At 42.6% G+C, this 22,180-nt stretch overlaps 1 protein-coding gene across 1 annotated transcript; it reads left to right on the top strand.

The window, feature by feature from the left end:
- Window positions 1-6,348: 6,348 nt before the first annotated feature.
- LOC117350377 (mucin-5AC-like) lies at window positions 6,349-21,587 on the top strand. Its single transcript, XM_033924649.1, has 4 exons — window positions 6,349-6,442; window positions 15,711-16,734; window positions 16,845-18,391; window positions 21,487-21,587. The coding sequence occupies exons 1-3, from the start codon at window positions 6,440-6,442 to the stop codon at window positions 18,362-18,364; spliced, it is 2,547 nt and encodes an 848-aa protein (XP_033780540.1). The 5' UTR covers window positions 6,349-6,439; the 3' UTR covers window positions 18,365-18,391; window positions 21,487-21,587.
- The last annotated feature ends 593 nt before the right edge of the window (window positions 21,588-22,180 follow it).

The raw sequence follows: 22,180 nt of genomic DNA, 5'->3' as shown, positions 1-22,180 counted from the left end.
AAGTAATATTAGGGAACAATAGTTGGACAGGAAAGTTCATCTATTACCATCTCTTATTTGTCATCTAAAAATTTATTGAACAGATATGTCTTCAGGGTTTTTCTAAAACTTGTCAAAGAGGAAAGAAGGCTGATTTCTGAAGGGTGTGCCTAGATACTGAGGTTGCATGCAAAACTGGGAATTTTCTATAAAGCATGCACTGAAATAATGGGACTGCCCATGAAGTTGCAGGGAAATACTTTTTAAAACCAACAGGAGGAAATATTTTTTCACTCAGAGAATAGTTAAGCCCTGGAACGTATTGCCAGAGGTTGTGGTAAAAGCAGGTAGTGTATCTGGTTTTAAGAAAGGGTTGGACAAATTCCTGTATACACCCATATGGAGAAGCTACTTGTGAATTTCCTATGGCAAGGGAAACAACCCAGAATTGCACTTAAAAAACTGAAATGCTCTCGAATGGATGGGGGGGTGGGTGGGGGGAAATTTCCCTTGCTTTAGGAACTATCACATGGCGTTCCTGATGACAAAGGATCCCTATGGTTAGATCTCACTCCCACTATACATCCCAATTAGCTACATCTTGAACAAACTTTAACTGATCCAATTCTTCTCAAATATGCCCCTTGTACGACCCTTCCTATGTCTGTGAAGGAGAATCCCATTCTTATCAGCACCTGGACAATGCTTTGCTATATAGACTCTATATATCTTCTCATAAATGGGCGTGTTCCTCTGCAGCTCCTATTTGGAACAATCCAAATATCAAAATAAACAAGGAGATGGTGGCATGGAAGGGTTGGCAACAGCGAGGAATCTGGTTTCTTCACCATCTTATCCTCAATGATCTCTGGCTCTCCTTTTCTGATCTTATTGCTAAGTTTCGAATCCCTCAGTCACAGTACTTTCTGTGGATCCAACTCCATCACTGTCTCAAATCTGCCTTTCCCTCTCCTTCCTCTCTTCATGACTCTCCAGACTTACCTGCTTTGACCGCTTCCTATTCTGCCACCAAAGGACAGTCATCCAAATGGTATAAATACATTCAAGCTCATACCACTACACCCCCTCTTGATACTATAGCTAAATGGGATGCATCGCTACATATTGCCTTTACAGAACAAATATGGCTCCTTATGTGGCCCAAATTATTAAAATCACTTAGATCAGCCTCTCATTTACAAACTGCCCTATTTTTATATCATAGGGCCTTCTGGACGCCTGCCAAATCGGCCAAACTTAACCGGTCGAATAATGGATGCTGTTGGACTTGTAAATCCACTGATGGCTCTTTATCCCATATGCTCTGTACTTGCCCTTCTGTCTCTTCTTTCTGGTCTGATGTTTGGTCTATTGTCACCCGTATTATTAATATTGAAGACCCTTTCTCCTTGGATATACTCTTTACTGGTTCAGTATCACTTACTTCTGCGTTACCTATTCACCATGAACGTCTACTGATTATATTACTATATGCCGCCCTCTCCTTAATCCTTCAACACTGGAAGGATACCACTAAACTTCATGTCAATCAGTGGTGGAACTCGATCTGTCTGTTTATGAAATATGAACGTAGTATTGCTGAAAGACATAATTCCCTATCTGCTTATTTAAAAACCTGGACCTTATTGTTGGATTATTGTAAATACGATCTTTGACATTATTCTTATTTCTAATCTTCTTTCATGTTATTTGATTGATGCCTCTCATTGCTCGTCTACTTATACTGCGACTTGTCTTATCTCTTTATATGTTTTACTGCCTTATGTTACTATTTCTGATTTATATAACATGCCTACATCTGTACTTATCATCCCGTCTTTTTTATTTACCCTTTCTTAATGCATCTATTGGCTTTGGAATTTTGTTTCATTACTGATACACTTTACTTGTGTTAATGCTCATTGTTATTAAGTGCTTCCCTTTTGGGAGCACTCATATTGTTGGTATTGTATTGTATTTTTCGTTTATAAAACCAATAAAACTCTTTGAACAGTAAAACCAACAGGAGGAAATATTTTTTCACTCAGAGAATAGTTAAGCCCTGGAACGTATTGCCAGAGGTTGTGGTAAAAGCAGGTAGTGTATCTGGGTTTTAAGAAAGGGTTGGACAAATTCCTGGAGGAAAAGTCCATAGTCTGTTATTGAGAAAGACATTGAGGAAGCCACTGCTCGCCCTGGATCGGTAGCATGAAATGTTGCTACTCCTTGTGTTTTGGCCAGGTATTAGGGACCTGGATTGGCCACCATGAGAACGGGCTACTGGGCTTGATGGACCATTGGTCTGACTCAGTTCTTAAAGTTGCTGGATAAGCAGGTAGAGAGCACTGAAAACCAGAGCAGCCGCCCTCTCCCGCGCAGAGCTGGCCATGGCAGGCCAACACACAGGCAATTTGAAGCCAGGGAACCTCAGAGAGGCAGCCTAAGGAAGCAGACACACTAGTTGGAGCTCCTGATTCACCTCAGACTGAAGACGTGGTTATGTAGGAACCTGAAGAGATTTTGCCGTTAGACCAGGAGAATGCTGTGGAACCTATGAAGGTTTTAGTTTCACCCGAGCCACAGTTTGAAGAAACTGTGGCAGTGAGTTAATGATTTCCTGGTTTTAAAAAGAATTGTTTGTGTGCTGCTATGTTTAAAAGCTTTTCGGGGAAGTTGTTTGAAAAGCTGACTTTTTCTGATAGAGACTGTGACTGGCAGGATGTGGTTCAACCCTACTCCAGTTTGTTTGGAGGAAGTTTTTGTTTCTTTTTGTCTTTCTGCCAAAAAGTATATTTTCCCTTTCTTCCTGGGTGCTGGGGCAGTGCACAGCGTGGCTGCCAAAGAGGGGGGAAAGATAAAGAAAGAGAAGGACTGTGCCAGCAGAAGTTTTGAGCATTTATTTTGTATTTGCCTTTTGCTGTTGGTTACAACATCCAGGAGACGCTTTGGAGTGGGAATGAGGGTAGCATTTTGTTGTTTTTTATTTATGTTTATTAGAATGAGTAAAAAGGCATGTAAATTTCTTAACGCGTCGATTCATGAAAACGTTTTGTCCAAACCGACTGGCCTTTCCTGTCCAAAAAGTTACGACTGCTGAGGACCAGTCGTTTACATCCTCACCGACTATTTCTGCCTAGCAACTGACGCGTGCATGTTAAGAACCCCATTAAAAATGTATATCCACCCCTCCAAAAATCCAAAATATATCTAAACTTTTAAATATATGTAAACTTTCATGTACATAAGCGTTAGAAATATTTTTTTTTTGGAATGCGTGGGAGTGTATCTCGGATTTGTAATGCACATGGCGAGAAAATCGTGGATTCTGTGCCCTCCTTGCGCATTGTACATTTCAAATATCAATGCCAAATAACAAAAAAAAATCCAAAATCTAATATAACTTTTAAGGGCTAGTTATCCCTCCCCCCTTCTTTCCAGCTACATTGTCTCTTTTCCCTGGAGAAAAGGAGACTTAGAGGGGATATGATAGAGACTTATAAGATCATGAGGGGCATAGAGTAGAGAGGGACAGATTCTTCAAACTTTCAGAACATAAAAAAACAAGAGGGCATTTGGAAAAGTTGAAAGGGGACAGATTCAATACAAATGCCAGGAAGTTCTTTTTTACCCAACGTGTGGTGGACACCTGGAATGCGCTTCCAGAGGACGTTATAAGGCAGAGTACGGTACTAGGGTTTAAGAAAGGATTGGACAATTTCCTGCTGGAAAAGGGAATAGAAGGGTATAAATAGAGGATTACTGCTCAGGTCCTGGACCTGTTGGGCCGCCGCGTGAGCGGATGGACCTCAGGTCTGACCCAGCAGAGGCATTGCTTATGTTCTTATGTTAGCGTATGCATTATATGCTTCAAAACCAACGAGGATACAGTGCGCATGCACGTCGATCGATGTTTCTGCGCTAATAGCGGCATGTTTACAATTGGATCATTTGCATGGACAAGCTTTACTGAATCGATTGGCTACAATGACTCGGAAATGGATAGGACACAAATTGGACAGATTTCGGGACTTTAGAGAATCCTGCCCGAAAAGTACAAAGATAAATTTCCCACATATATGCAATAAGTAACACTTATTTAAACCTCATTAAGAAGGAAATGATTAAGAAACCTGAGGCAAGACATTGAAACCAACAGGGATCAAAAAGAAAACATCAGTACCTGATTCACATTAGAGAAAGTAGAGATTACCACTGGTACCAGAGGTTTTCTTGATTCTAAAAGATTTCTCATCTACTGTAACAGTACATTTACATGGAAACTGCAAGAAAAAAAAAGTCCCTTTGAGATTCAATACCAGAGGTTTAAGAGCCAAAAAGGCCTTTCTCCTCTGTTGAGTGGACCTACAAAAGGTCAGGAAATATCAAGATGGGATTACCCCTAAACTTTACATCTTTAAACCTGAAATACATTCGGAGTATCCAATTCCTATCATGTTCTAATACAAACGTAGCAATAAGGGTAGCTTTGCTCAAAACTGTTTCTGAGTTCCCCAAGAGACCCGCAACGCTGAGACTGTTCTCCTGGTTCTGATCTGAAATTGTTTTTTTCAGTGGTCTACCCATAGAAATATAGTAAGCTTTTGTTATCGGGGGCACAGTTTCAGCAGGAATTTGTAAGAAATTTTTTTTAACATCTCAATTTGTTGGAGTAGATTAAAGAAAATTCAAAAATCTTAAATTCAGTCGCCTTTCATAATTCTTCAATCTTTCCATTCTCTGGTGAATGTTCAAATTGTCTTTAACCAAAGTTGTTTGAACAGTTTTAACCCCTTCTATAGTTTTTTCAAATTCCTTGACTTGGGAGTCCACCTTCATTGTAAAGTCCCCTATTTGTTTAATATGAGACTAAACCACCTCTGGAAGTTGGAATACTTTATCTAAACGCTCAGTCAATTTATCCTCTAGCACAGTATCCTCCTCCACTGTTATTCTCTCTGGTCTTTTCTTCAACCTGGTGGAGCTCTTCCATCCAGCTTCTTTAGTGTCGGTTGCCACAGGTTCTGGGTTCGAGAGCACCTCCCTAACCGTCCTCCTATAGCCCCTGCACAGATTCCCCCGGCTGGTTGTTTCACCTCGTGGGTTATAGCAGGAAACAATGGCCCAGCTTCGAAGCTACCTTCGGCAACCAAGCTGGTATCCTCAGGACTTCCCATCAGGTTCACTGCTTCACTTCCGGGTTGGAGTGGAGTCTCGTGGTCCTCAGGGCTTAGTGTAGCTTCCGCGGCACTATGGGCGAAATCCCCTGTCTGCTGCTCGCCCTCACCCAGAGGATTATCTTCCACATGTGCTGGTAAGAGAAAACTTTCCAGCGTTCGTTGTAGCAGACCGGGGAGGGCGCCGGGTCGGCCGGGAACAAACGCTGCTTTCCCTTTAGTAAGAGGGCCCTAAGATATATGGCTATATGCATCCACTGGCCAACAACAATAGCAATAAGTTATTATTTCTACAGCGCTACCAGACAGTTCCTGTTCAGAAGAGCTTACAATCTAATTATGACAGACACATAGAGGGGGGCTAAAAGGTGGTAGGGGACTATTAAAGGAATGACGGACAGATATGTCGGTTGGGTCATTGTTTAAGCGCAGCTTCAAATAAGTGGGTTTTTAGTCTGGCTTTGAATACCGCCAGAGATAAAGCCTGACGTAGCGAACCAGCAAACCAGTTTCCAAGCAAACTGCGCAAAAAAGGTAGAAGGGACGGAGGCAGGAGTTGGCGATATAGGAGAAGGGTACAGAGAGGAGGGACTTGTCTGATGAGTGGAGTTCCCAGAGGGGAGTATAGGCCGGGTAACAAGTGAGGAGAACTTCTGAGGAGCTGTAGAGAGAGTACGCTTCAACGTCACTCTTTACACATGGAAAAATTCAACAGTAAACACGTCAGATCACAAAATACACCTCCTCAGAAAAAAAAGGCATTTGACCTTTTTTTCTCTACTAACACATGACACTTGTTGGCCATAACCTTGTAGAGCCCGTGATCTTTTCTTTGTTCTAACACAGGTGGCGTTGCTGGCTATGAAAGTGTGACCTTTTCTCTTTCCCCGAGTTCTGCTGTGGTGGATATGCCTTGAAGTGTTATTTTAAAATTTATTTTATCAGAACCAGTCATGTGTGAAAAGTCAAAAAGCTGGTTGGAATCACTTCAGTAGTTCTTATCAGTGTTCCCATCTTTAGAAACACAAACCTTCTAAGATAACATTCATTAGTATCATTGCCAGCTGATGAGAGCAGATAATTCAATTATCAATCTCATGTTTCTTCCTCATCTAGTAAGAGACTTTTATTGTTCTCAAATTAGGCAGTCTGGGGATAAATAGGTGTCTCTTTCTTGATCTCCACACATTCTTCTGACCAGTGGAGCCCATGAGACAAGTCCACCATGCAGAAGTTTCTTGTGCTCTCAGCCCTGCTGGCTGTGACCTTTGTTGTGCTTCAAGGACATGGTAGGTGTTTTTTTTGTTTTATTTCCTCTTTCCATCTCACAGTCTTCGCTCTCTCTCTGTCTTCTCCTTTTCATTTTCTCTCTCCATGTTTCACTTTCCGTTTTTTTATCCTCTCTCTTTTCTTTCACTCTATTTCCCCCAAATTACCCATATTCCTTTTTTCTCCAGGTTAAATCATGAAGATAAAATTGAGAGGGTTAAGAGGTGGGGCAGCAATAAACAATTTATCTTACTCACATCTAATCTCAAGACCAAGTGATTGGTACATCCTGCCCAGAGCATAGTAAATCTTGATATAAATAAGTGGGAACCATATTCCAGGTTTGGGAGAATGGAATAAATATTCTTCTGTTATTGTAAACCGTGTCGAGCTCCATTCTCATGGAGATGATGCGGTATATAAATTTAAGGTTTAGATTAGATTAGATTAGATTGTTAAGATCTATGAAAAGACAAAAGCTAGGCACAGAAAATATAGATCAAGGTTGTCCAGGCCTACATTTCCAACGTCTGTCTTCAAGTGAATCACACCTACATAAGTACTTTAGGCCACCAGATGCCACTTATGGCATTGGCCATATCTACTTTGGTGTCCGGTGGCCTAAAGCGCCTACATAGGCACGATACTCGTGCCAAATTTCTAGGCGCCGGTAGGCAGATCAAATCTTGGATGGCATTCTTAAAGGAGGTATGGGCGCCTAGAAAATCTGGGCCTAAATGCTAAGAAGCGAGAATTTTGTTTAAATTTGGATATATCTGTTTTAAGGCATTATTTGGCTTAGCTCCTGAATACCTTTCCTCTCAGTTTAAAGTATACAATTCTAACAGAGATACTCAAAATAACAACAGTAGAGAAAGATAGATTGTTCACCCTCTCCAAGGTGGAGAGAATGAGAGGGCACTTGCCAAAGTTAGAAGGGAAAAGATTCTGTACAAACGTAAGGAAGTTCTTCTTCACCCAGAGAGTGATAGAAATCTGGAACGCTCTTCCGGAGGCTGTTATAGGGGAAAGCACTCTTCAGGGACTCATAGAAACATAGAAAGATGACGGCAGAAAAGGGCTACAGCCCATCAAGTCTGCCCACTCCATTTACCCACCCTATTAAGTCTGAGTGCTAATGACCTAGTTCCTTAACTCGACCTTCGTAGGGATCCCATGTGGATGTCCCATTTATTCTTAAAGTCGAGCACACTGGTGGCCTTGATCACCTGCACCGGAAGTTTGTTCCAGTGATCTACCACCCTTTCTGTGAAGAAATACTTCCTGATGTCACCACTAAATTTCCCTCCTCTGAGTTTGAGCGGGTGCCCCCTTGTGACCGAGAGTCCCTTGGGAAAGAATATATCGTTTTCTACCTCTACACGACCTGTAATGTACTTGAATGTCTCAATCATGTCACCCCTTTCCCTGCGCTCCTCTAGGGTATAGAGCTGCAGTTTGCCCAGTCTTTCTTCGTATGAGAGACCCTTGAGTCCGGTGACCATCCTAGTGGCCATCCACTGGACCGACTCAGCTCGAAGCACATCTTTCCGGTAATGTGGCCTCCAGAATTGCACACAGTATTCCAGATGAGGTCAAGAAAGGGTTGGATAGGTTCCTGCTGAACCAGAACGTATGTAAATAAGACACTGGTCTTTGACCTAAGGGCCGCCGCGCGAGCCGATTGCTGGGCACGATGGACCACTGGTCTGATCCAGCAGTGGCAATTCTTAAGTTCTTATCATTAAAATCCATTCGATATAAGAGATTTCTTGAAAGAACGTTTGCTTTCCAGGCAGGGAAAATGAACGCTTGGCTAAGCTCTCTTATTCCCCTAGCCAAATCCTACTATTCTTTTAGGAAGGCATTAAAAAGTAAATTATTTGAAAAATTGTGAAACTTGATGGATTTTTCAATTGTTTGTATGTGTCACTGAATGTACAGTGCTCTTCTTATGTAAATCACTCAGAACTTATGGCAGGGCAGTATATAAGAATAAAGTTTATTATTAGCACACATTAATAGCATAGCATAGTAGATGACGGCAGATATAGACCCGAATGGTCCATCCAGTCTGCCCAACCTGATTCAATTTAAATTTTTTTAAATTTTTTCTTCTTTGCTATTTCTGGGCAAGAGTCCAAAGCTCTACCCGGTACTGTGCTTGGGTTCCAACTGCCAAAATCTCCGTCAAAACCTACTCCAGCCCATCTACACCCTCCCAACCATTGAAGCCCTCTCCAGCCCATCCTCCCCCAAACGGCCATATAGAGACACAAACAATGCAAGTCTGCCCAGTACTGGCCTTAGTTCAATATTTAATAATATTTAATATTATTTCCATCATCAATAAGATATTAGCACACCTTACATCAGTTAGTGTAACTTAGTAAAAGGACCTCTCTGTTTTTGTACCTAAAGCAATGGAGAGTTATGTGAGTTGTCCAGGGTCTCACGGAGCTAGAGTGGGAATTGAACCCCCTTATCCCAGGTTCTAATTCCACTGCATTAATGGAGAGCGAGAATGTGCAAAGTTGCTCAGGACATACTTAGGAGCACAAGCAAAAAATTGACCCTTAAAACGCCACTTGACCCTTAAAACGCCACCGAAAATGCAAGTCCAGCAGAAACAAAAAACGCTGTATTGACGATGATGTCTTCCTCAAGAGAATTTTTCACCCGTGATGATTTACTTCGTTTTTAGTTATTAATCCACGAGCTTTTATATCTGGATCTTTAGGGACCCCTGAGGAAGACATCATCGTCAAAATACAGACCGTGTTGGGTCCAAAGCTCCCATATTTTGGGGGCCTCGATATATTTTATGTGGATTATTCAATTGTACTTTTAATAAAGCCTGCATCTTGAACATCACCATCTCCACCACGTTTTTTGTTTCTTCAGGACATACTTAGGGCCAGGTTCAGTAAATTTTTTTTTTTAGTTCAATATTTTTATTGATATTTATGGAAAAATGTATCTCCACATGTAACAAAACATTCATGGATGTCATTTTAATCATAATATACACAATTGAATAGTATAAATTTCACTGTCAAACAGAAAATATGTTATATTTGATTGTTCACAAAGTTTTCTATGGGAGTCTAAATATGATTTTGCAAGCTAGTAAGTAGTGGAAAGCGCATTTCAAAATATATTGTTCTAAACGTTTATACGTACAGACAGCATTCTACCAAAAGGAGTAGTCGTGAAGCCGATTTCCAATTTTGCAAAACCTGTCGTATATCAACAGAAATCATATCAATTCGTTTAGTGATCAAAACAAGTATGCAGAAAGTGCAGAACTACTATATCATAGGAAATATCGGAAGAGCAATTCGTTATCGTTTTAATCGTAGTCCAGATGGTTTCCTAAAAGAGACGGACATCTTTACATTCAAAAAGCATGTGAGCAAAGGTACCTATTGAGGTGTTACAGTGCCAGCATTTGTCGTCTGCTCTAAGTACGGTTTTCTTCATATGAGACGGTGTCCAAGTAACTTTCCCCATGAGGAAACAGAGAGATTGAAACAAATTTGCTGACAAAAGAGATCTATTTGTGATTCAGTAAATAGAATATCGGAGTTCCACATCCAACTAGCTTACCGGGCTTTACACCAGATTTCTCCCTGAAAATGATCAGACATCTTCTGTATTCCACATTCTATAACTCTTTTTGTAATCCGCCTTGAACCGCGAAGTAATGGCGGAATAGAAATCCCTACTTTAAGTTCTCTAAAGAGATTCAGTAAACTCTTTAGAGAACTTACATCTCCTGAAATCTGGTGTAAAGCCCAGTAAGCTAGTTGGATGTGGAATCCCGATATTCTATTACTGCACCCAGTGGTGTAAAAAGCTGGAGCCTGGGTGCCACGCTGATGGGGGCACGGGCACCCATCTTCCTCTCTGCCCCTCACCTTTTCCCATTCCTCTAGTTGACGTCACTTCCGGGTGTCACGCATAGAAAATGACATCAGAAGGAGAGCCGACGGGGTCGCGAGAATCAAGTTATTGACTGCCGTGAGCAACAACTTCAACTATAGGTACAAGGGAAGGGGAGGCGCACGTGGAAGGCAGGATCAGGGAAGGAGCGGGGAAGGGAGCAGAGATGAGGGCGGGAGAGGGGAACTACCACCGCAGGCGCCTCTCACCCTCACTACGCCCCTGCTATGGCCATGCTCTATTAATCTACCAGATCTCTTGGACAAACTATTAATCCCATATACTCCCTCCAGGACCTTGCGGTCCGTAGACCAAAATTTACTCAAATCTCCCTCCTTAAAAATAATGAATACCAGAAGAAATGAAATATTTTCAGTATATGCACCTCAGCTATGGAACACCTTGCCTTCGTTCCTCAGAAGAGAACCAAATTTTGATAGATTTAAGAGCTTCACTGAAGTTGTATTTGTATAAAGACGCTTTTGAAGACTAATAGGCAATGACGTACGTAGAGTATGTGACACCTGGGGGCCCATCATTTTTTGACACCCTCCGCCCTTGGTACGCCACTGCTACAGTTCGTCTCTTCAATATAAGCTTCTATAAAACACAGCGGAAAATCCGGTGCTAAAAAAAATTTAAGAAGCTAGCGGGAGCAGTGAAAGCGCCCTTTAAGGAACGCCCTCCCGATCTGGCTCTATCCTGCCTGCTTTGTGACGCCACTGGACAGCTTTCTCAGCCACTAGTCGACCTTGCCTGGGCACTGCGACCCCAGGCACAGGAATGCTGATCACTTTTGTTCTTTTCGCAGCCCAGAGCAATCAGCATTCTGGCTCCTGGGGTCGCAGCGCCCAGGCAAGGTCAACCAATGGCTGAGAACGATGTCTGGTAGCGTCACAAAGGGGGCGGGATAGAGCCAGATCAGGAGGGCGTTCCTTAAAGGACGCTTTTGCCACTCCCACTGGCTTCTTAGCCTTGTCCTTGGCCGCGGGGTTGGACCGGCAGCCGTGCTGAAGTGCAGGTCCTAGGAGGCTCCAGACCTGGCCAGCTGTGCACCCCTCTAGGGCGTGCACCCGGGGCGGTCTGCCCTCCCCCCACCCTTGGTACGCCACTGCTAATAGGTCCTTTTAATAAGGTGCGCTAATGCGTTCATAGACTATAATGGGCACGTTAGCGTTTAGCTCGCGCTAAATCAGTTAGCATGCGCTAACTCGGCTAACGCACCTTAGTAAAAGAGGAGGTAAATCTCTACTCTTAGCTCTTCATTCTTTAAAAGAAATAGAATTACTCCTTCGTTATCCTATCTGTATTTCCCTTATTTGCATCTTTCCCATAATTCCTGTAGTTCTACCCTGTCCCTCTTGTATCATGTTAGTCTTTGTTTGATTTAGCTTATGTTTTTAACTTGTAATATGGTATCCTTGATTTTATAATGTACTTTGCTTAGATACCAAGGAACACGGCAGATAGTTCATGTTAATCATTAATTTTGCTCAGTATATAGAACGCACCAAGCGGCACCTGTATTGAACTAAGGCATTAAAATCTTAGGCACCAGTATGTAGGCCAAGAAAACCCTGCCTAAATAGAGGGCACCTAAGTCCAACTGAGGAGCCTACAAGCAAAACATGCCCACGAGATGCCCTTAACCACACCCACTTTCTGGTAGGCTGCTTGGACTAGGTGCCTAGCTGAACTTGGTAGCTGCCTACCACCTTAAGTGCCTAGAAATTTTAATTTAAGCTAATTATTGAGTCAATTAAGCTGTTTAAATAATTAATGGCCTCTTTTAAGAAGCCATTTAATGCAGGCCGAAGCCCACAGGGATTTAAAGGGCTTTGGGGCCATTGCTGTGCGGCATAAGAACATAAGAATAGCCTTACTGGGTCAAACCAAAGGTCCATCTAACCCAGTAGCCCATCTTCATGATGGCCAATTCAATCACTAGTACCTGGCAAAAACCCAAAGAGTAGCAACATTCCATTCAGAATCCTAAAGATAGCAAGATTCCGGAATCCCAGAGTAGTAACATTCCATTTAGAATCCGAAAGAATAGCAAGATTCCAGAATCCCAAAGAGTAACAACATTCCATTTAGAATCCGAAAGAATAGCAAGATTCTGGAATCCTAAACAGTAGCAACATTCCATTCAGAATCCTAAAGATAGCAAGATTCCGGAATCCCAGAGTAGCAACATTCCATTTAAAATCCGAAAGATTAGCAAGATTCCAGAATCCCAAAGAGTAACAACATTCCATTTAGAATCCTAAAGAATAGCAAGATTCTGGAATCCTAAACAGTAGCAACATTCCATTCAGAATCCTAAAGAATAGCAAGATTCCGGAATCCTAAACAGTAGCAACATTCCATGCTACCGATCCAGGGCAAGCGTGGCTTTATAAAAGGGGGGGCTAAGTTAGGCGCATAGATTGGCTAAGTGCACTGACGTAGGTGCCTAACTTTAGGCATTTTGTATAGAATCTGGGCCTTTGGGCATGAAGCATTGAAAGCACTCCATCGGTTACCAGTTCACTTCAGAATTAAATTCAAATGCGCTAGTATAATTTTTAAAAATTATACATGGGATCTTTGCACCATTGGTAGCTATCTCATTGAATTCCTTATGACTTACAAGATCAAGACTATCTCAAATGCTTCAACTCTCATTCCCTTCTGTTAAGGGTGTTAAAACCATGGGATATATCTCTCGATCTTTTGCAACTATTTGGATTGTATTTACTTTATATTACATTAATGATTTTTAGGTTCAAACAATTTTTATTGATGCAAACACAGCAAATACAACACTAGCGCACCCCAAAGGTGCACAGTACAAATAATAATGCATCATTTACAATAATAGAACAAGCATATACAATAAAAGATTAATATCAACCAAACTCCCTCTACATAGGGCAAGTGAGATTATTCCGCCATTACCTTGCAGTTCAAGGCAAATTACAGAAGAGGATTTCTGGACATGTCCAGAGGTGTTACAGAATAGAGCGGATTGGTTCAGAAGATTGAAATGTTTCATTCGGTGTTAGTTAGTCTTCATGGATTTCTTATATATAGGAGGTTAATCCTATTTTGTCTAGGCAGGTGCCGAGGAATGCAATGTAGAGATTGAAGAGTGTAGGGGATAATGGCGATCCTTGGGGTACACCACAGGGGTTGGACCATGGTTCAGATTTTTCATTGTTTGTCTTTACTCTGTAGGTCCTTGATTGTAGGAATCCTTGAAACCATGTGTGTACTTTGCCTGTGATTCCTATTGTATCTAGTATTTGTAGCAGGATGTCGTGGTCTACCAGATCAAATGCTGCGGTGAGATCTAGTTATATAATCAACATTTTTTTGCCTGTGCTGAGGTGTTGTTTAGTTGTGTCCAGCAGGGAGCCTAGTAGTGTCTCAGTGCTGAAGTTGGTTCTGAATCCAGACTGTGTAGGGTGGAGCAAGTTGTGGTTTTCTAGGTAGTTCGTGAGGAGTTTAGCTACGAGGCCTTCCATTAGCTTGACATATAGTGAAATTGATGCAATGGGTCTGTAGTTGGATGGTTGATCTGTTGCTCCTTTCGGGTCTTTTAAGATCGGGGTAACGATGATTTCGGAGAGGGCTTGTGGGAAAAGGCCATTTGTGAGCATGGTTTGTCTCGTTTCATCTATTTAGGAAATCCCTGAAAATCTATATTTTGTTAACTGAGTCGAGCCCTCCTGTTGGGATGAATTGGTATTAAAAAAAAAAAAAAAAATCAAAGATTAGATTAGATCTTTTTCAATAAGATTTAGATGAATATAAAACTGATCTTATCTAGTATTACGGTGAGCAAATAGATTTGACTCTCTCTATGTCCTATCGTTCTCCTTTTAGAACAATAATGTAAACAAATCGAGCCCCAATATTTGGGGATGATTCTGTATATAAATTTAAGGATTGGATTATAGAACAGCACATAGGCAGATCCGTGGCTAAGTCCAAATTAATAGCAATTAACATCAATAATTGTTAATAGTTCATTAAGAACACAAGAACATAAGAAATGCCGCTGCTGGGTCAGACCAGTTGTCCATCATGCCCAGCAGTCCGCTCACGTGGCGGCCCTATGGTCAAAGACCAGCACCCTAACTGAGACTAGCCCTACCAGCGTACGTCCTTGTTCAGCAGGAATTTGTCTAACTTTCTCTTGAATCCCTGGAGGGTGTTTTCCCCTATGACAGACTCTGGGAGAGCATTCCAGTTTTCAACCACTCTCTGAGTGAAGAAGAACTTCCTTATGTAAGTATGGAATCTATTCCCTTTCAATTTTAGAGAGTGTCCTCTCGTGCTCCCTACCTTGGAGAGGGTGAACAACTTGTCCTTATCTACTAAGTCTATCCCCTTCAGTATCTTGAATATTTTGATCATGTCCCCTCTCAATCTCCTCTGTTTGAGGAGAAGAGGCCCAGTTTCTCTAATCTTTTGCTGTACAGCAGCTCCCCCCAATCCCATAACCATCTTAGGGTTCTCTGGACCCTTTCGAGTAGTACCGTGTCCTTCTTCATGTACGGCGACCAGTGCGGACGCAGTACTCCAGGTGAGGGCACACCATGGCCCGGTACAGCGGCATGATAACCTTCTCTGATCTGTTCGTGATCCCCTTCTTTATCATTCCTAGCATTCTGTTTACCCTTTTTGCCGCAGTCTCACACTGCGTGAATGGCTTCAGCGACTTGTCGATCATAACTCCCAAGTCTCTTTCCTGGGAGGTCTCTCCAAGTACCATCCTGGACATCCTGTATTCGTGCATGAGATTTTTGTTACCTACATGCATCACTTTACACTTATCAATGTTGAATCTCATCTGCCATGTTGATGCCCATTCCTCGAGCCTGATTATGTCACGTTACAGCTCTTCGCAGTCCCCCCTCTTCACAGTCCCCTGAATAACTTTGTATCATCCGCAAATTTAATCACCTCGCTCGTCCTACCTATGCCCAGATTGTTTATAAAGATGTTGAAGAGCATGAGTCCAATCACCGAGTCCTGCGGCACCACACTGGTTAGCATGCAATTTGGGCATGTGGGAATCTGTGTAGAGTAAAACTGCCATTTATTCCTCCTTAATACTAGGTGTAAATGTGGGTTTCAACATTTTTATACTACTAGGGTTCGTTCTGGAATTTTGTCTTCTATGAGTACATAAATACTTATTTTTCATCTAGGTATCCTTCTGTAAAACTGGGCACTACATATTTGCCTTATATAAAAAGATTTGTAGAAATTATAGTAGTAATAGTAGATTTATTTAAGATCCACTTTATTAGTTCTCTCTTGTGTAAGTATTATCCCATTTATTCTCCTCAGAAAGTCCCAGTGAGAATCCGGCAAATGATTTGCTCACCAACCAAAGTGAAAACCTGGAAAAAAGTAATGGAGGGGACCAAGTGCAAAGAAAGGGAACAGATCAAGGTGATAGCCACAGAAAAGTTAAAAGATGTAGTAACGGAAAGGGCCAAAGACAAAGCAAGAGTGATAAACCAAAATGCAAAGCAGGTGAAAAAGGACCATGCAAACCTGTTGAACGTAGACAAGGCAAAGATGGTTGCAAACCTGGTTGCAAAGCAGGTGCCAATGAACCATGCAAACCTGGTTGCAAAGCAGGTGCCAAGGAACCATGCAAACCTGGTTGCCATGGACAAGGCAAACCTGGTTGCAAAGCAAGTGCCAAGGGAAAAGGCAAACCTGGTTGCAAAGCAGAGGCCAAGGGACAAGGCAAACCTGGTTGCAAAGCAAGTGCCAAGGGAAAAGGCAAACCTGGTTGCAAAGCAGAGGCCAAGGGAAAAGGCAAACCTGATTGCAAAGCAGAGGCCAAGGGAAAAGGCAAATCTGGTTGCGGAGGCCAAACTGACAATCAGAGACTACCTAGTAATAGGACATCACCCTTACCTACTAATGCGCCATCAAACGCAGCCGGTAATGCGACATCACCCTTACCTACTACTGCGCCATCAAACGCAGCCGGTAATGCGACATCACCCTTACCTACTACTGCGCCATCAAACGCAGCCGGTAATGCGACATCACCCTTACCTACTACTGCGCCATCAAACGCAGCCGGTAATGCGACATCACCCTTACCTACTACTGCGCCATCAAACGCAGCCGGTAATGCGACATCACCCTTACCTACTACTGCGCCATCAAACGCAGCCGGTAATGCGACATCACCCTTACCTACTACTGCGCCATCAAACGCAGCCGGTAATGCGACATCACCCTTACCTACTACTGCGCCATCAAACGCAGCCGGTAATGCGACATCACCCTTACCTACTACTGCGCCATCAAACGCAGCCGGTAAAGCAACATCACCCTTACCTACTACTGCGCCATCAAACGCAGCCGGTAAAGCGACATCACCCTTACCTACTACTGCGCCATCAAACGCAGCCGGTAATGCGACATCACCCTTACCTACTACTGCGCCATCAAACGCAGCCGGTAATGCGACATCACCCTTACCTACTACTGCGCCATCAAACGCAGGCGGTAATGCGACATCACCCTTACCTACTAATGCGACACTAAACGCAGCCGTTAATGGGACAAGCGTACCTACTAAAGTGACAGTAAACGCAGGCGGTAATGGGACAAGCGTACCTACTAATGCGACACTAAACGCAGGCGTTAATGGGACAAGCGTACCTACTAATGCGACACTAAACGCAGGCGTTAATGGGACAAGCGTACCTACTAAAGTGACAGTAAACGCAGGCGTTAATGGGACAAGCGTACCTACTAATGCGACACTAAACGCAGGCGTTAATGGGACAAGCGTACCTACTAATGCGACACTAAGTGCAGGCGTTAATGGGACAAGCGTACCTACTAATGCGACACTAAGCGCAGGCGTTAATGGGACAAGCGTACCTACTAATGCGACACTAAGCACAGGCGTTAATGGGACAAGCGTACCTACTAATGCGACACTAAGCACAGGCGTTAATGGGACAAGCGTACCTACTAATGCGACACTAAGCGCAGGCGTTAATGGGACAAGCGTACCTACTAAAGTGACAGTAAACGCAGGCGGTAATGGGACAAGCGTACCTACTAATGCGACACTAAACGCAGGCGTTAATGGGACAAGCGTACCTACTAATGCGACACTAAGCACAGGCGTTAATGGGACAAGCGTACCTACTAATGCGACACTAAGCACAGGCGTTAATGGGACAAGCGTACCTACTAATGCGACACTAAGCACAGGCGTTAATGGGACAAGCGTACCTACTAATGCGACACTAAGCACAGGCGTTAATGGGACAAGCGTACCTACTAATGCGACACTAAGCACAGGCGTTAATGGGACAAGCGTACCTACTAATGCGACACTAAGCACAGGCGTTAATGGGACAAGCGTACCTACTAATGCGACACTAAGCACAGGCGTTAATGGGACAAGCGTACCTACTAATGCGACACTAAGCACAGGCGTTAATGGGACAAGCGTACCTACTAATGCGACACTAAGCACAGGCGTTAATGGGACAAGCGTACCTACTAATGCGACACTAAGCACAGGCGTTAATGGGACAAGCGTACCTACTAATGCGACACTAAGCACAGGCGTTAATGGGACAAGCGTACCTACTAATGCGACACTAAGCACAGGCGTTAATGGGACAAGCGTACCTACTAATGCGACACTAAGCACAGGCGTTAATGGGACAAGCGTACCTACTAATGCGACACTAAGCACAGGCGTTAATGGGACAAGCGTACCTACTAATGCGACACTAAGCACAGGCGTTAATGGGACAAGCGTACCTACTAATGCGACACTAAGCACAGGCGTTAATGGGACAAGCGTACCTACTAATGCGACACTAAGCACAGGCGTTAATGGGACAAGCGTACCTACTAATGCGACATTAACCATACCTAATGTGAGCTCAAACTTACTTCATGTCCGAGGTGGTAATGCTGGAGCTGGAAATGGAAAAGTCAGTCTGTGAAGCCAAGCAGAGCTGGTTTCATCTCTGGTAAGTGTCATTTTTATAGTACAACTTATGTCAGCTTTTCAGTAGTAATGCAGCTGAAGTAAAGAGATTCATTCCAAGTGCACAGAGTGAAAGAATCCACAGCAGTTCAACATCAAAGAGGAAAGTTGACTATTGATTTAACAGAAGTGGAATCAAAGTCCAGATTTATTATGGGGTTACTAAATGGCTCTGTGTGTAATGAAAGAACAGGGAGAAAAGTGGCAGCATTGAGAAGTGGTAAGAAAGACATAGGAGGGAAAGGCCTAATGTGGGTTCAAAGGTCCTACCTTCCTGTTTCTGAATGGGAGAATTTGCGCCTTTATCTAATAAATCAAATCACAGGCCAGATTCAGTGGGGAATGCAATATGACATACTCCTGTAGCCCAAACTAAATTAGTTTCCTTCTGTGTACATCAGGGACGTCAAACTCAAATACACAGTGGGCCAAAATTAAAAACTTGGACAAAGTCGTGGGCCAACTTTGACATTTATTGAAAAAATAATAATTGTACAACTTCAAAAGCGGTTTTTTGTTCTTAGTTCAAAATTTTTTATTGAGTTTAGTATATAAGGCTAGAAACATGCATGCCGTACCAATGCAAAGACCCACAAAATATTATCTACATATTGTAATACGTTTAAAAAACAATGACGCAAGGTAATAATAATAATAATTTTTAAAATAATTTTATTTCTTATATACCGCTAGCCCACGATTGATGTAAAATAGCTGAGCCAAACTTAAAATGGAAAATCTACAAAGGGATGAAATAAAATACCAGGTGAATTAGCAACATATGTTTGAAAAAGCTTAAAAATATAATCATAATAAAAACCATTACGTGAAGCAGAGAAAATGAATAGAAATACGGAAAAACACTAGCACTAGAAAAGAATGAGTACCACAATTAGAACATGATCAAAAGACTATATACAACAAGGGATTAAAAAGAAGATAAAATGATGAAAAAATCAATACTTGCCAAAAAAGCGATTGCAGAAGAGTCCAGTGCTGCTGTGGCGCAGTGTGAGACTGTGAAGAGAGCCGGAGAATGCCGCAGGAACTTATAAAAACGTCAAACGTGATGACGTGCCTAATGGGGACGTGAGCCGATTGGCCAGCTCTAGTAGACATGTGGTATTTTCTTGCCCATGGGCCTGAGTTCAACACCCCCGATGTACATCATGCAAAATGGATTGTGTTCAACATCAGAATCAGAATCTATTGAACTTGGGGCGGGGGATGGAATGTACGTATGTTCTCTAAATGCTGCTGACAGTTAAAGTAAGCTGAATGCGCCACTCACTTTGAACATTACCAGTTGAACTCAGTGCGTCCCTAACAGGTTACACCAGGGGTCTCAAAGTCCCTCCTTGAGGGCCGCAATCCGGTCGGGTTTTCAGGATTTCCCCAATGAATATGCATGAGATCTATGTGCATGCTTTCAATGCATATTCATTGGGGAAATCCTGAAAACCCAACTGGATTCCGGCCCTCTAGGAGATCCCTGGGTTACACCAACCCTCAAGTTTCAAGTTTATTTAAAATTTGATACCGCTTAAAATAAAGTTGTCTAAGAGGTGAACAAAAGGAGGTACAATATAAAATATTTAAATCAATAGGGAAACACGACTTGGGCATTAACAAAAATAAAAACGATGTATCACATGTGGTGTTGCCCACCAGGCTTCTAGTCAGGACAGCAGAGGGCGCTGGTGAGGACTAGCTTCGGATCCCTGGCGTGTTCCCCTGGAACTAGGGTAACCTTTAGGAGTGAGCACTGGCCCGGGAGCTGGCCCAGGACTAGCCGGTATGCTGGTTTGTAGTAGCCCGTAATCACCACCATACAAAACAGTCAGTGTAAAGAAAAATGAGTTTTTATTCAACCCTTTTACTGGGCTCAAGTCAGAATGGTTAGGCTGGAAATGATAAAACACAAAGAAAATCCAAACCAAGGTTTTCATGAAAAGCACAACAAAAATATAGTCTTTTCCTTTTCCAAGGCTAGCAATGCATGGTTCTTTACAGACAAACCATTCGAGGCGAAACAGGGAGATGGTAGACAGCAAACTTCACCACTGAGCTGGAGTTGTTGCAATTACTTGCGCTGCAGGTGATCTCTGGGGTTTCATCAGACCTGATGATGGCTTTATGCTGCTAAGTACTGCAGAAAAGATAGTTGTCCCTTTCTCCTGGCTGCGGTGGTGAGTGTGGTCCAGTTACTCTAAGGAGAGAAAGTTCACAAAAAACAACAAAAATACCAGTCTTCTGGGTCTGACTTGGATGGCTCTTGAAACCTCTTCCTAGGGTTAGCCACTCGCAATTGGAAAACTTGGATCGCCTTAGCTTTACTGTTGGGTGGGCAAATTTATGCTTATGAACGCTGACATGTTGGGACATAATAAGTTATTCAGATTAGTTTGGGGTCCATTGACGTCTTTTGTTACTTCGATATAGTTGTCTCTTATCTTTAATTTTCTGTGGATTTGCACACACATCCAGGGAAGGGTGGGAGGGTGGGTGGTTTTGTTTTATTCCTTCATTGATTCTATTGGAAGGGAGGGGGGTACTCTTTCTGTATTGTTATTGATTGATTAAGTGCTTACTCTAATTATTAAGGTATATATAATGTTCTGCACTTTTTATTAGTCTTGAAAACTTTGGGCTCCTTTTACTAAAGGTGCGCTAGCAGTTTTAGCGCAGGCTACACGCTAACGCCTCCATAAAGCTTGCGTTAGTATTTTTCATTTAGCGCATGATTTGCGCGCGCTAAAAACATTAGCGCACCTTAGTAAAAGGAAAGATTTTTTTGTAAGAAAAAGAAAACCTAACTGGCAAGGGGGTACTCCAGGACCGAGTTGAGAGACACTGATCTAGAAGAGCGATAGGGAGTGATTTACGTGTCCATAAAGCCTAGCTTTGCCCCTGTGAACTTCACGTTTGCTAAGACGAGCAGGAATGTACTAGGCCTCAACAGAGCTCAGCTTGTCAGCCACTGAAACATTTCTTCGTTTATGGGCTGTATTGCTTTTGCTTTTCAGCTCCCTCAATAAGTACCTCATTACAAATATTTGTCCTTGTTTGGGATTTTAGGTCTAGAAGAGGCGAGAAGATGTTGGAACCCAATGGACTCTCCTGCCCAGCTGTCTCGCTTGGGTCTCTTGCTTCTCTTGAGAAATCCATCCAAAAGCTGCAAAGGGCAAAACCTAATAAAACGCTTGACTAATGAACATTGTTGGTCTCGGTCTCTTTTTATCATGACAAAGAATAAGAAATTTAATTAGAAAACACAGGGAAGCGAGGGAGGTTGAGCACAAGAATATTGAAAAGACATGGCTCCCTCCTGGTCAGCCTCTGCTCTTCCCTTTTCTATTGACAGACCCATGAACTATAAGGTGAAAAGGTGGAGAACGTCAGGGTGTCATTAGTTAAAAACAAAAGGAATTGACCCCAAAATATCCACAGAGAAGAAAATCCAGAGAAAACCAAAAAAACTCTGTGGAGTGACGATGTTCCTAAATGGACTTTATTTGAAAGTGTCAAGTTCCAAAAGGTACACTGAAATCATCCACATAAAAATAAATTCATCCACATAAAAATAAGTTATCCACATAAAAGCCTTAAAGGACCTAGTCCGCTAGGGATAAAGGACCCAACACGGCCAAAAAGTCTTCTTCAGGGGTCCCTGGGGGTCCTATAAAGGTGAATACGTGGGAAACAATTGTGTGGTGAGCCGGAAGTGACACTGCTTGCATTTGCAGCTGTTGGAGAATACCCCATCCTTTTT

Source organism: Geotrypetes seraphini, chromosome 16, assembly GCF_902459505.1.
Source record: "Geotrypetes seraphini chromosome 16, aGeoSer1.1, whole genome shotgun sequence".
Taxonomy (NCBI): domain Eukaryota; kingdom Metazoa; phylum Chordata; class Amphibia; order Gymnophiona; family Dermophiidae; genus Geotrypetes; species Geotrypetes seraphini.
The sequence above is the reverse complement of the archived record's forward strand: the minus strand, read 5'-3'. Positions and strand labels throughout refer to the sequence as shown.

What these genes read in the sequence shown, in the direction of transcription:
- LOC117350377 (XM_033924649.1), top strand. An exon ending in TCACCCTTACCTACTACTGC is followed by an intron (nt 16,735 to 16,844) that starts GCCATCAAACGC and finishes CATCAAACGCAG; the next exon opens with CCGGTAATGCGACATCACCC.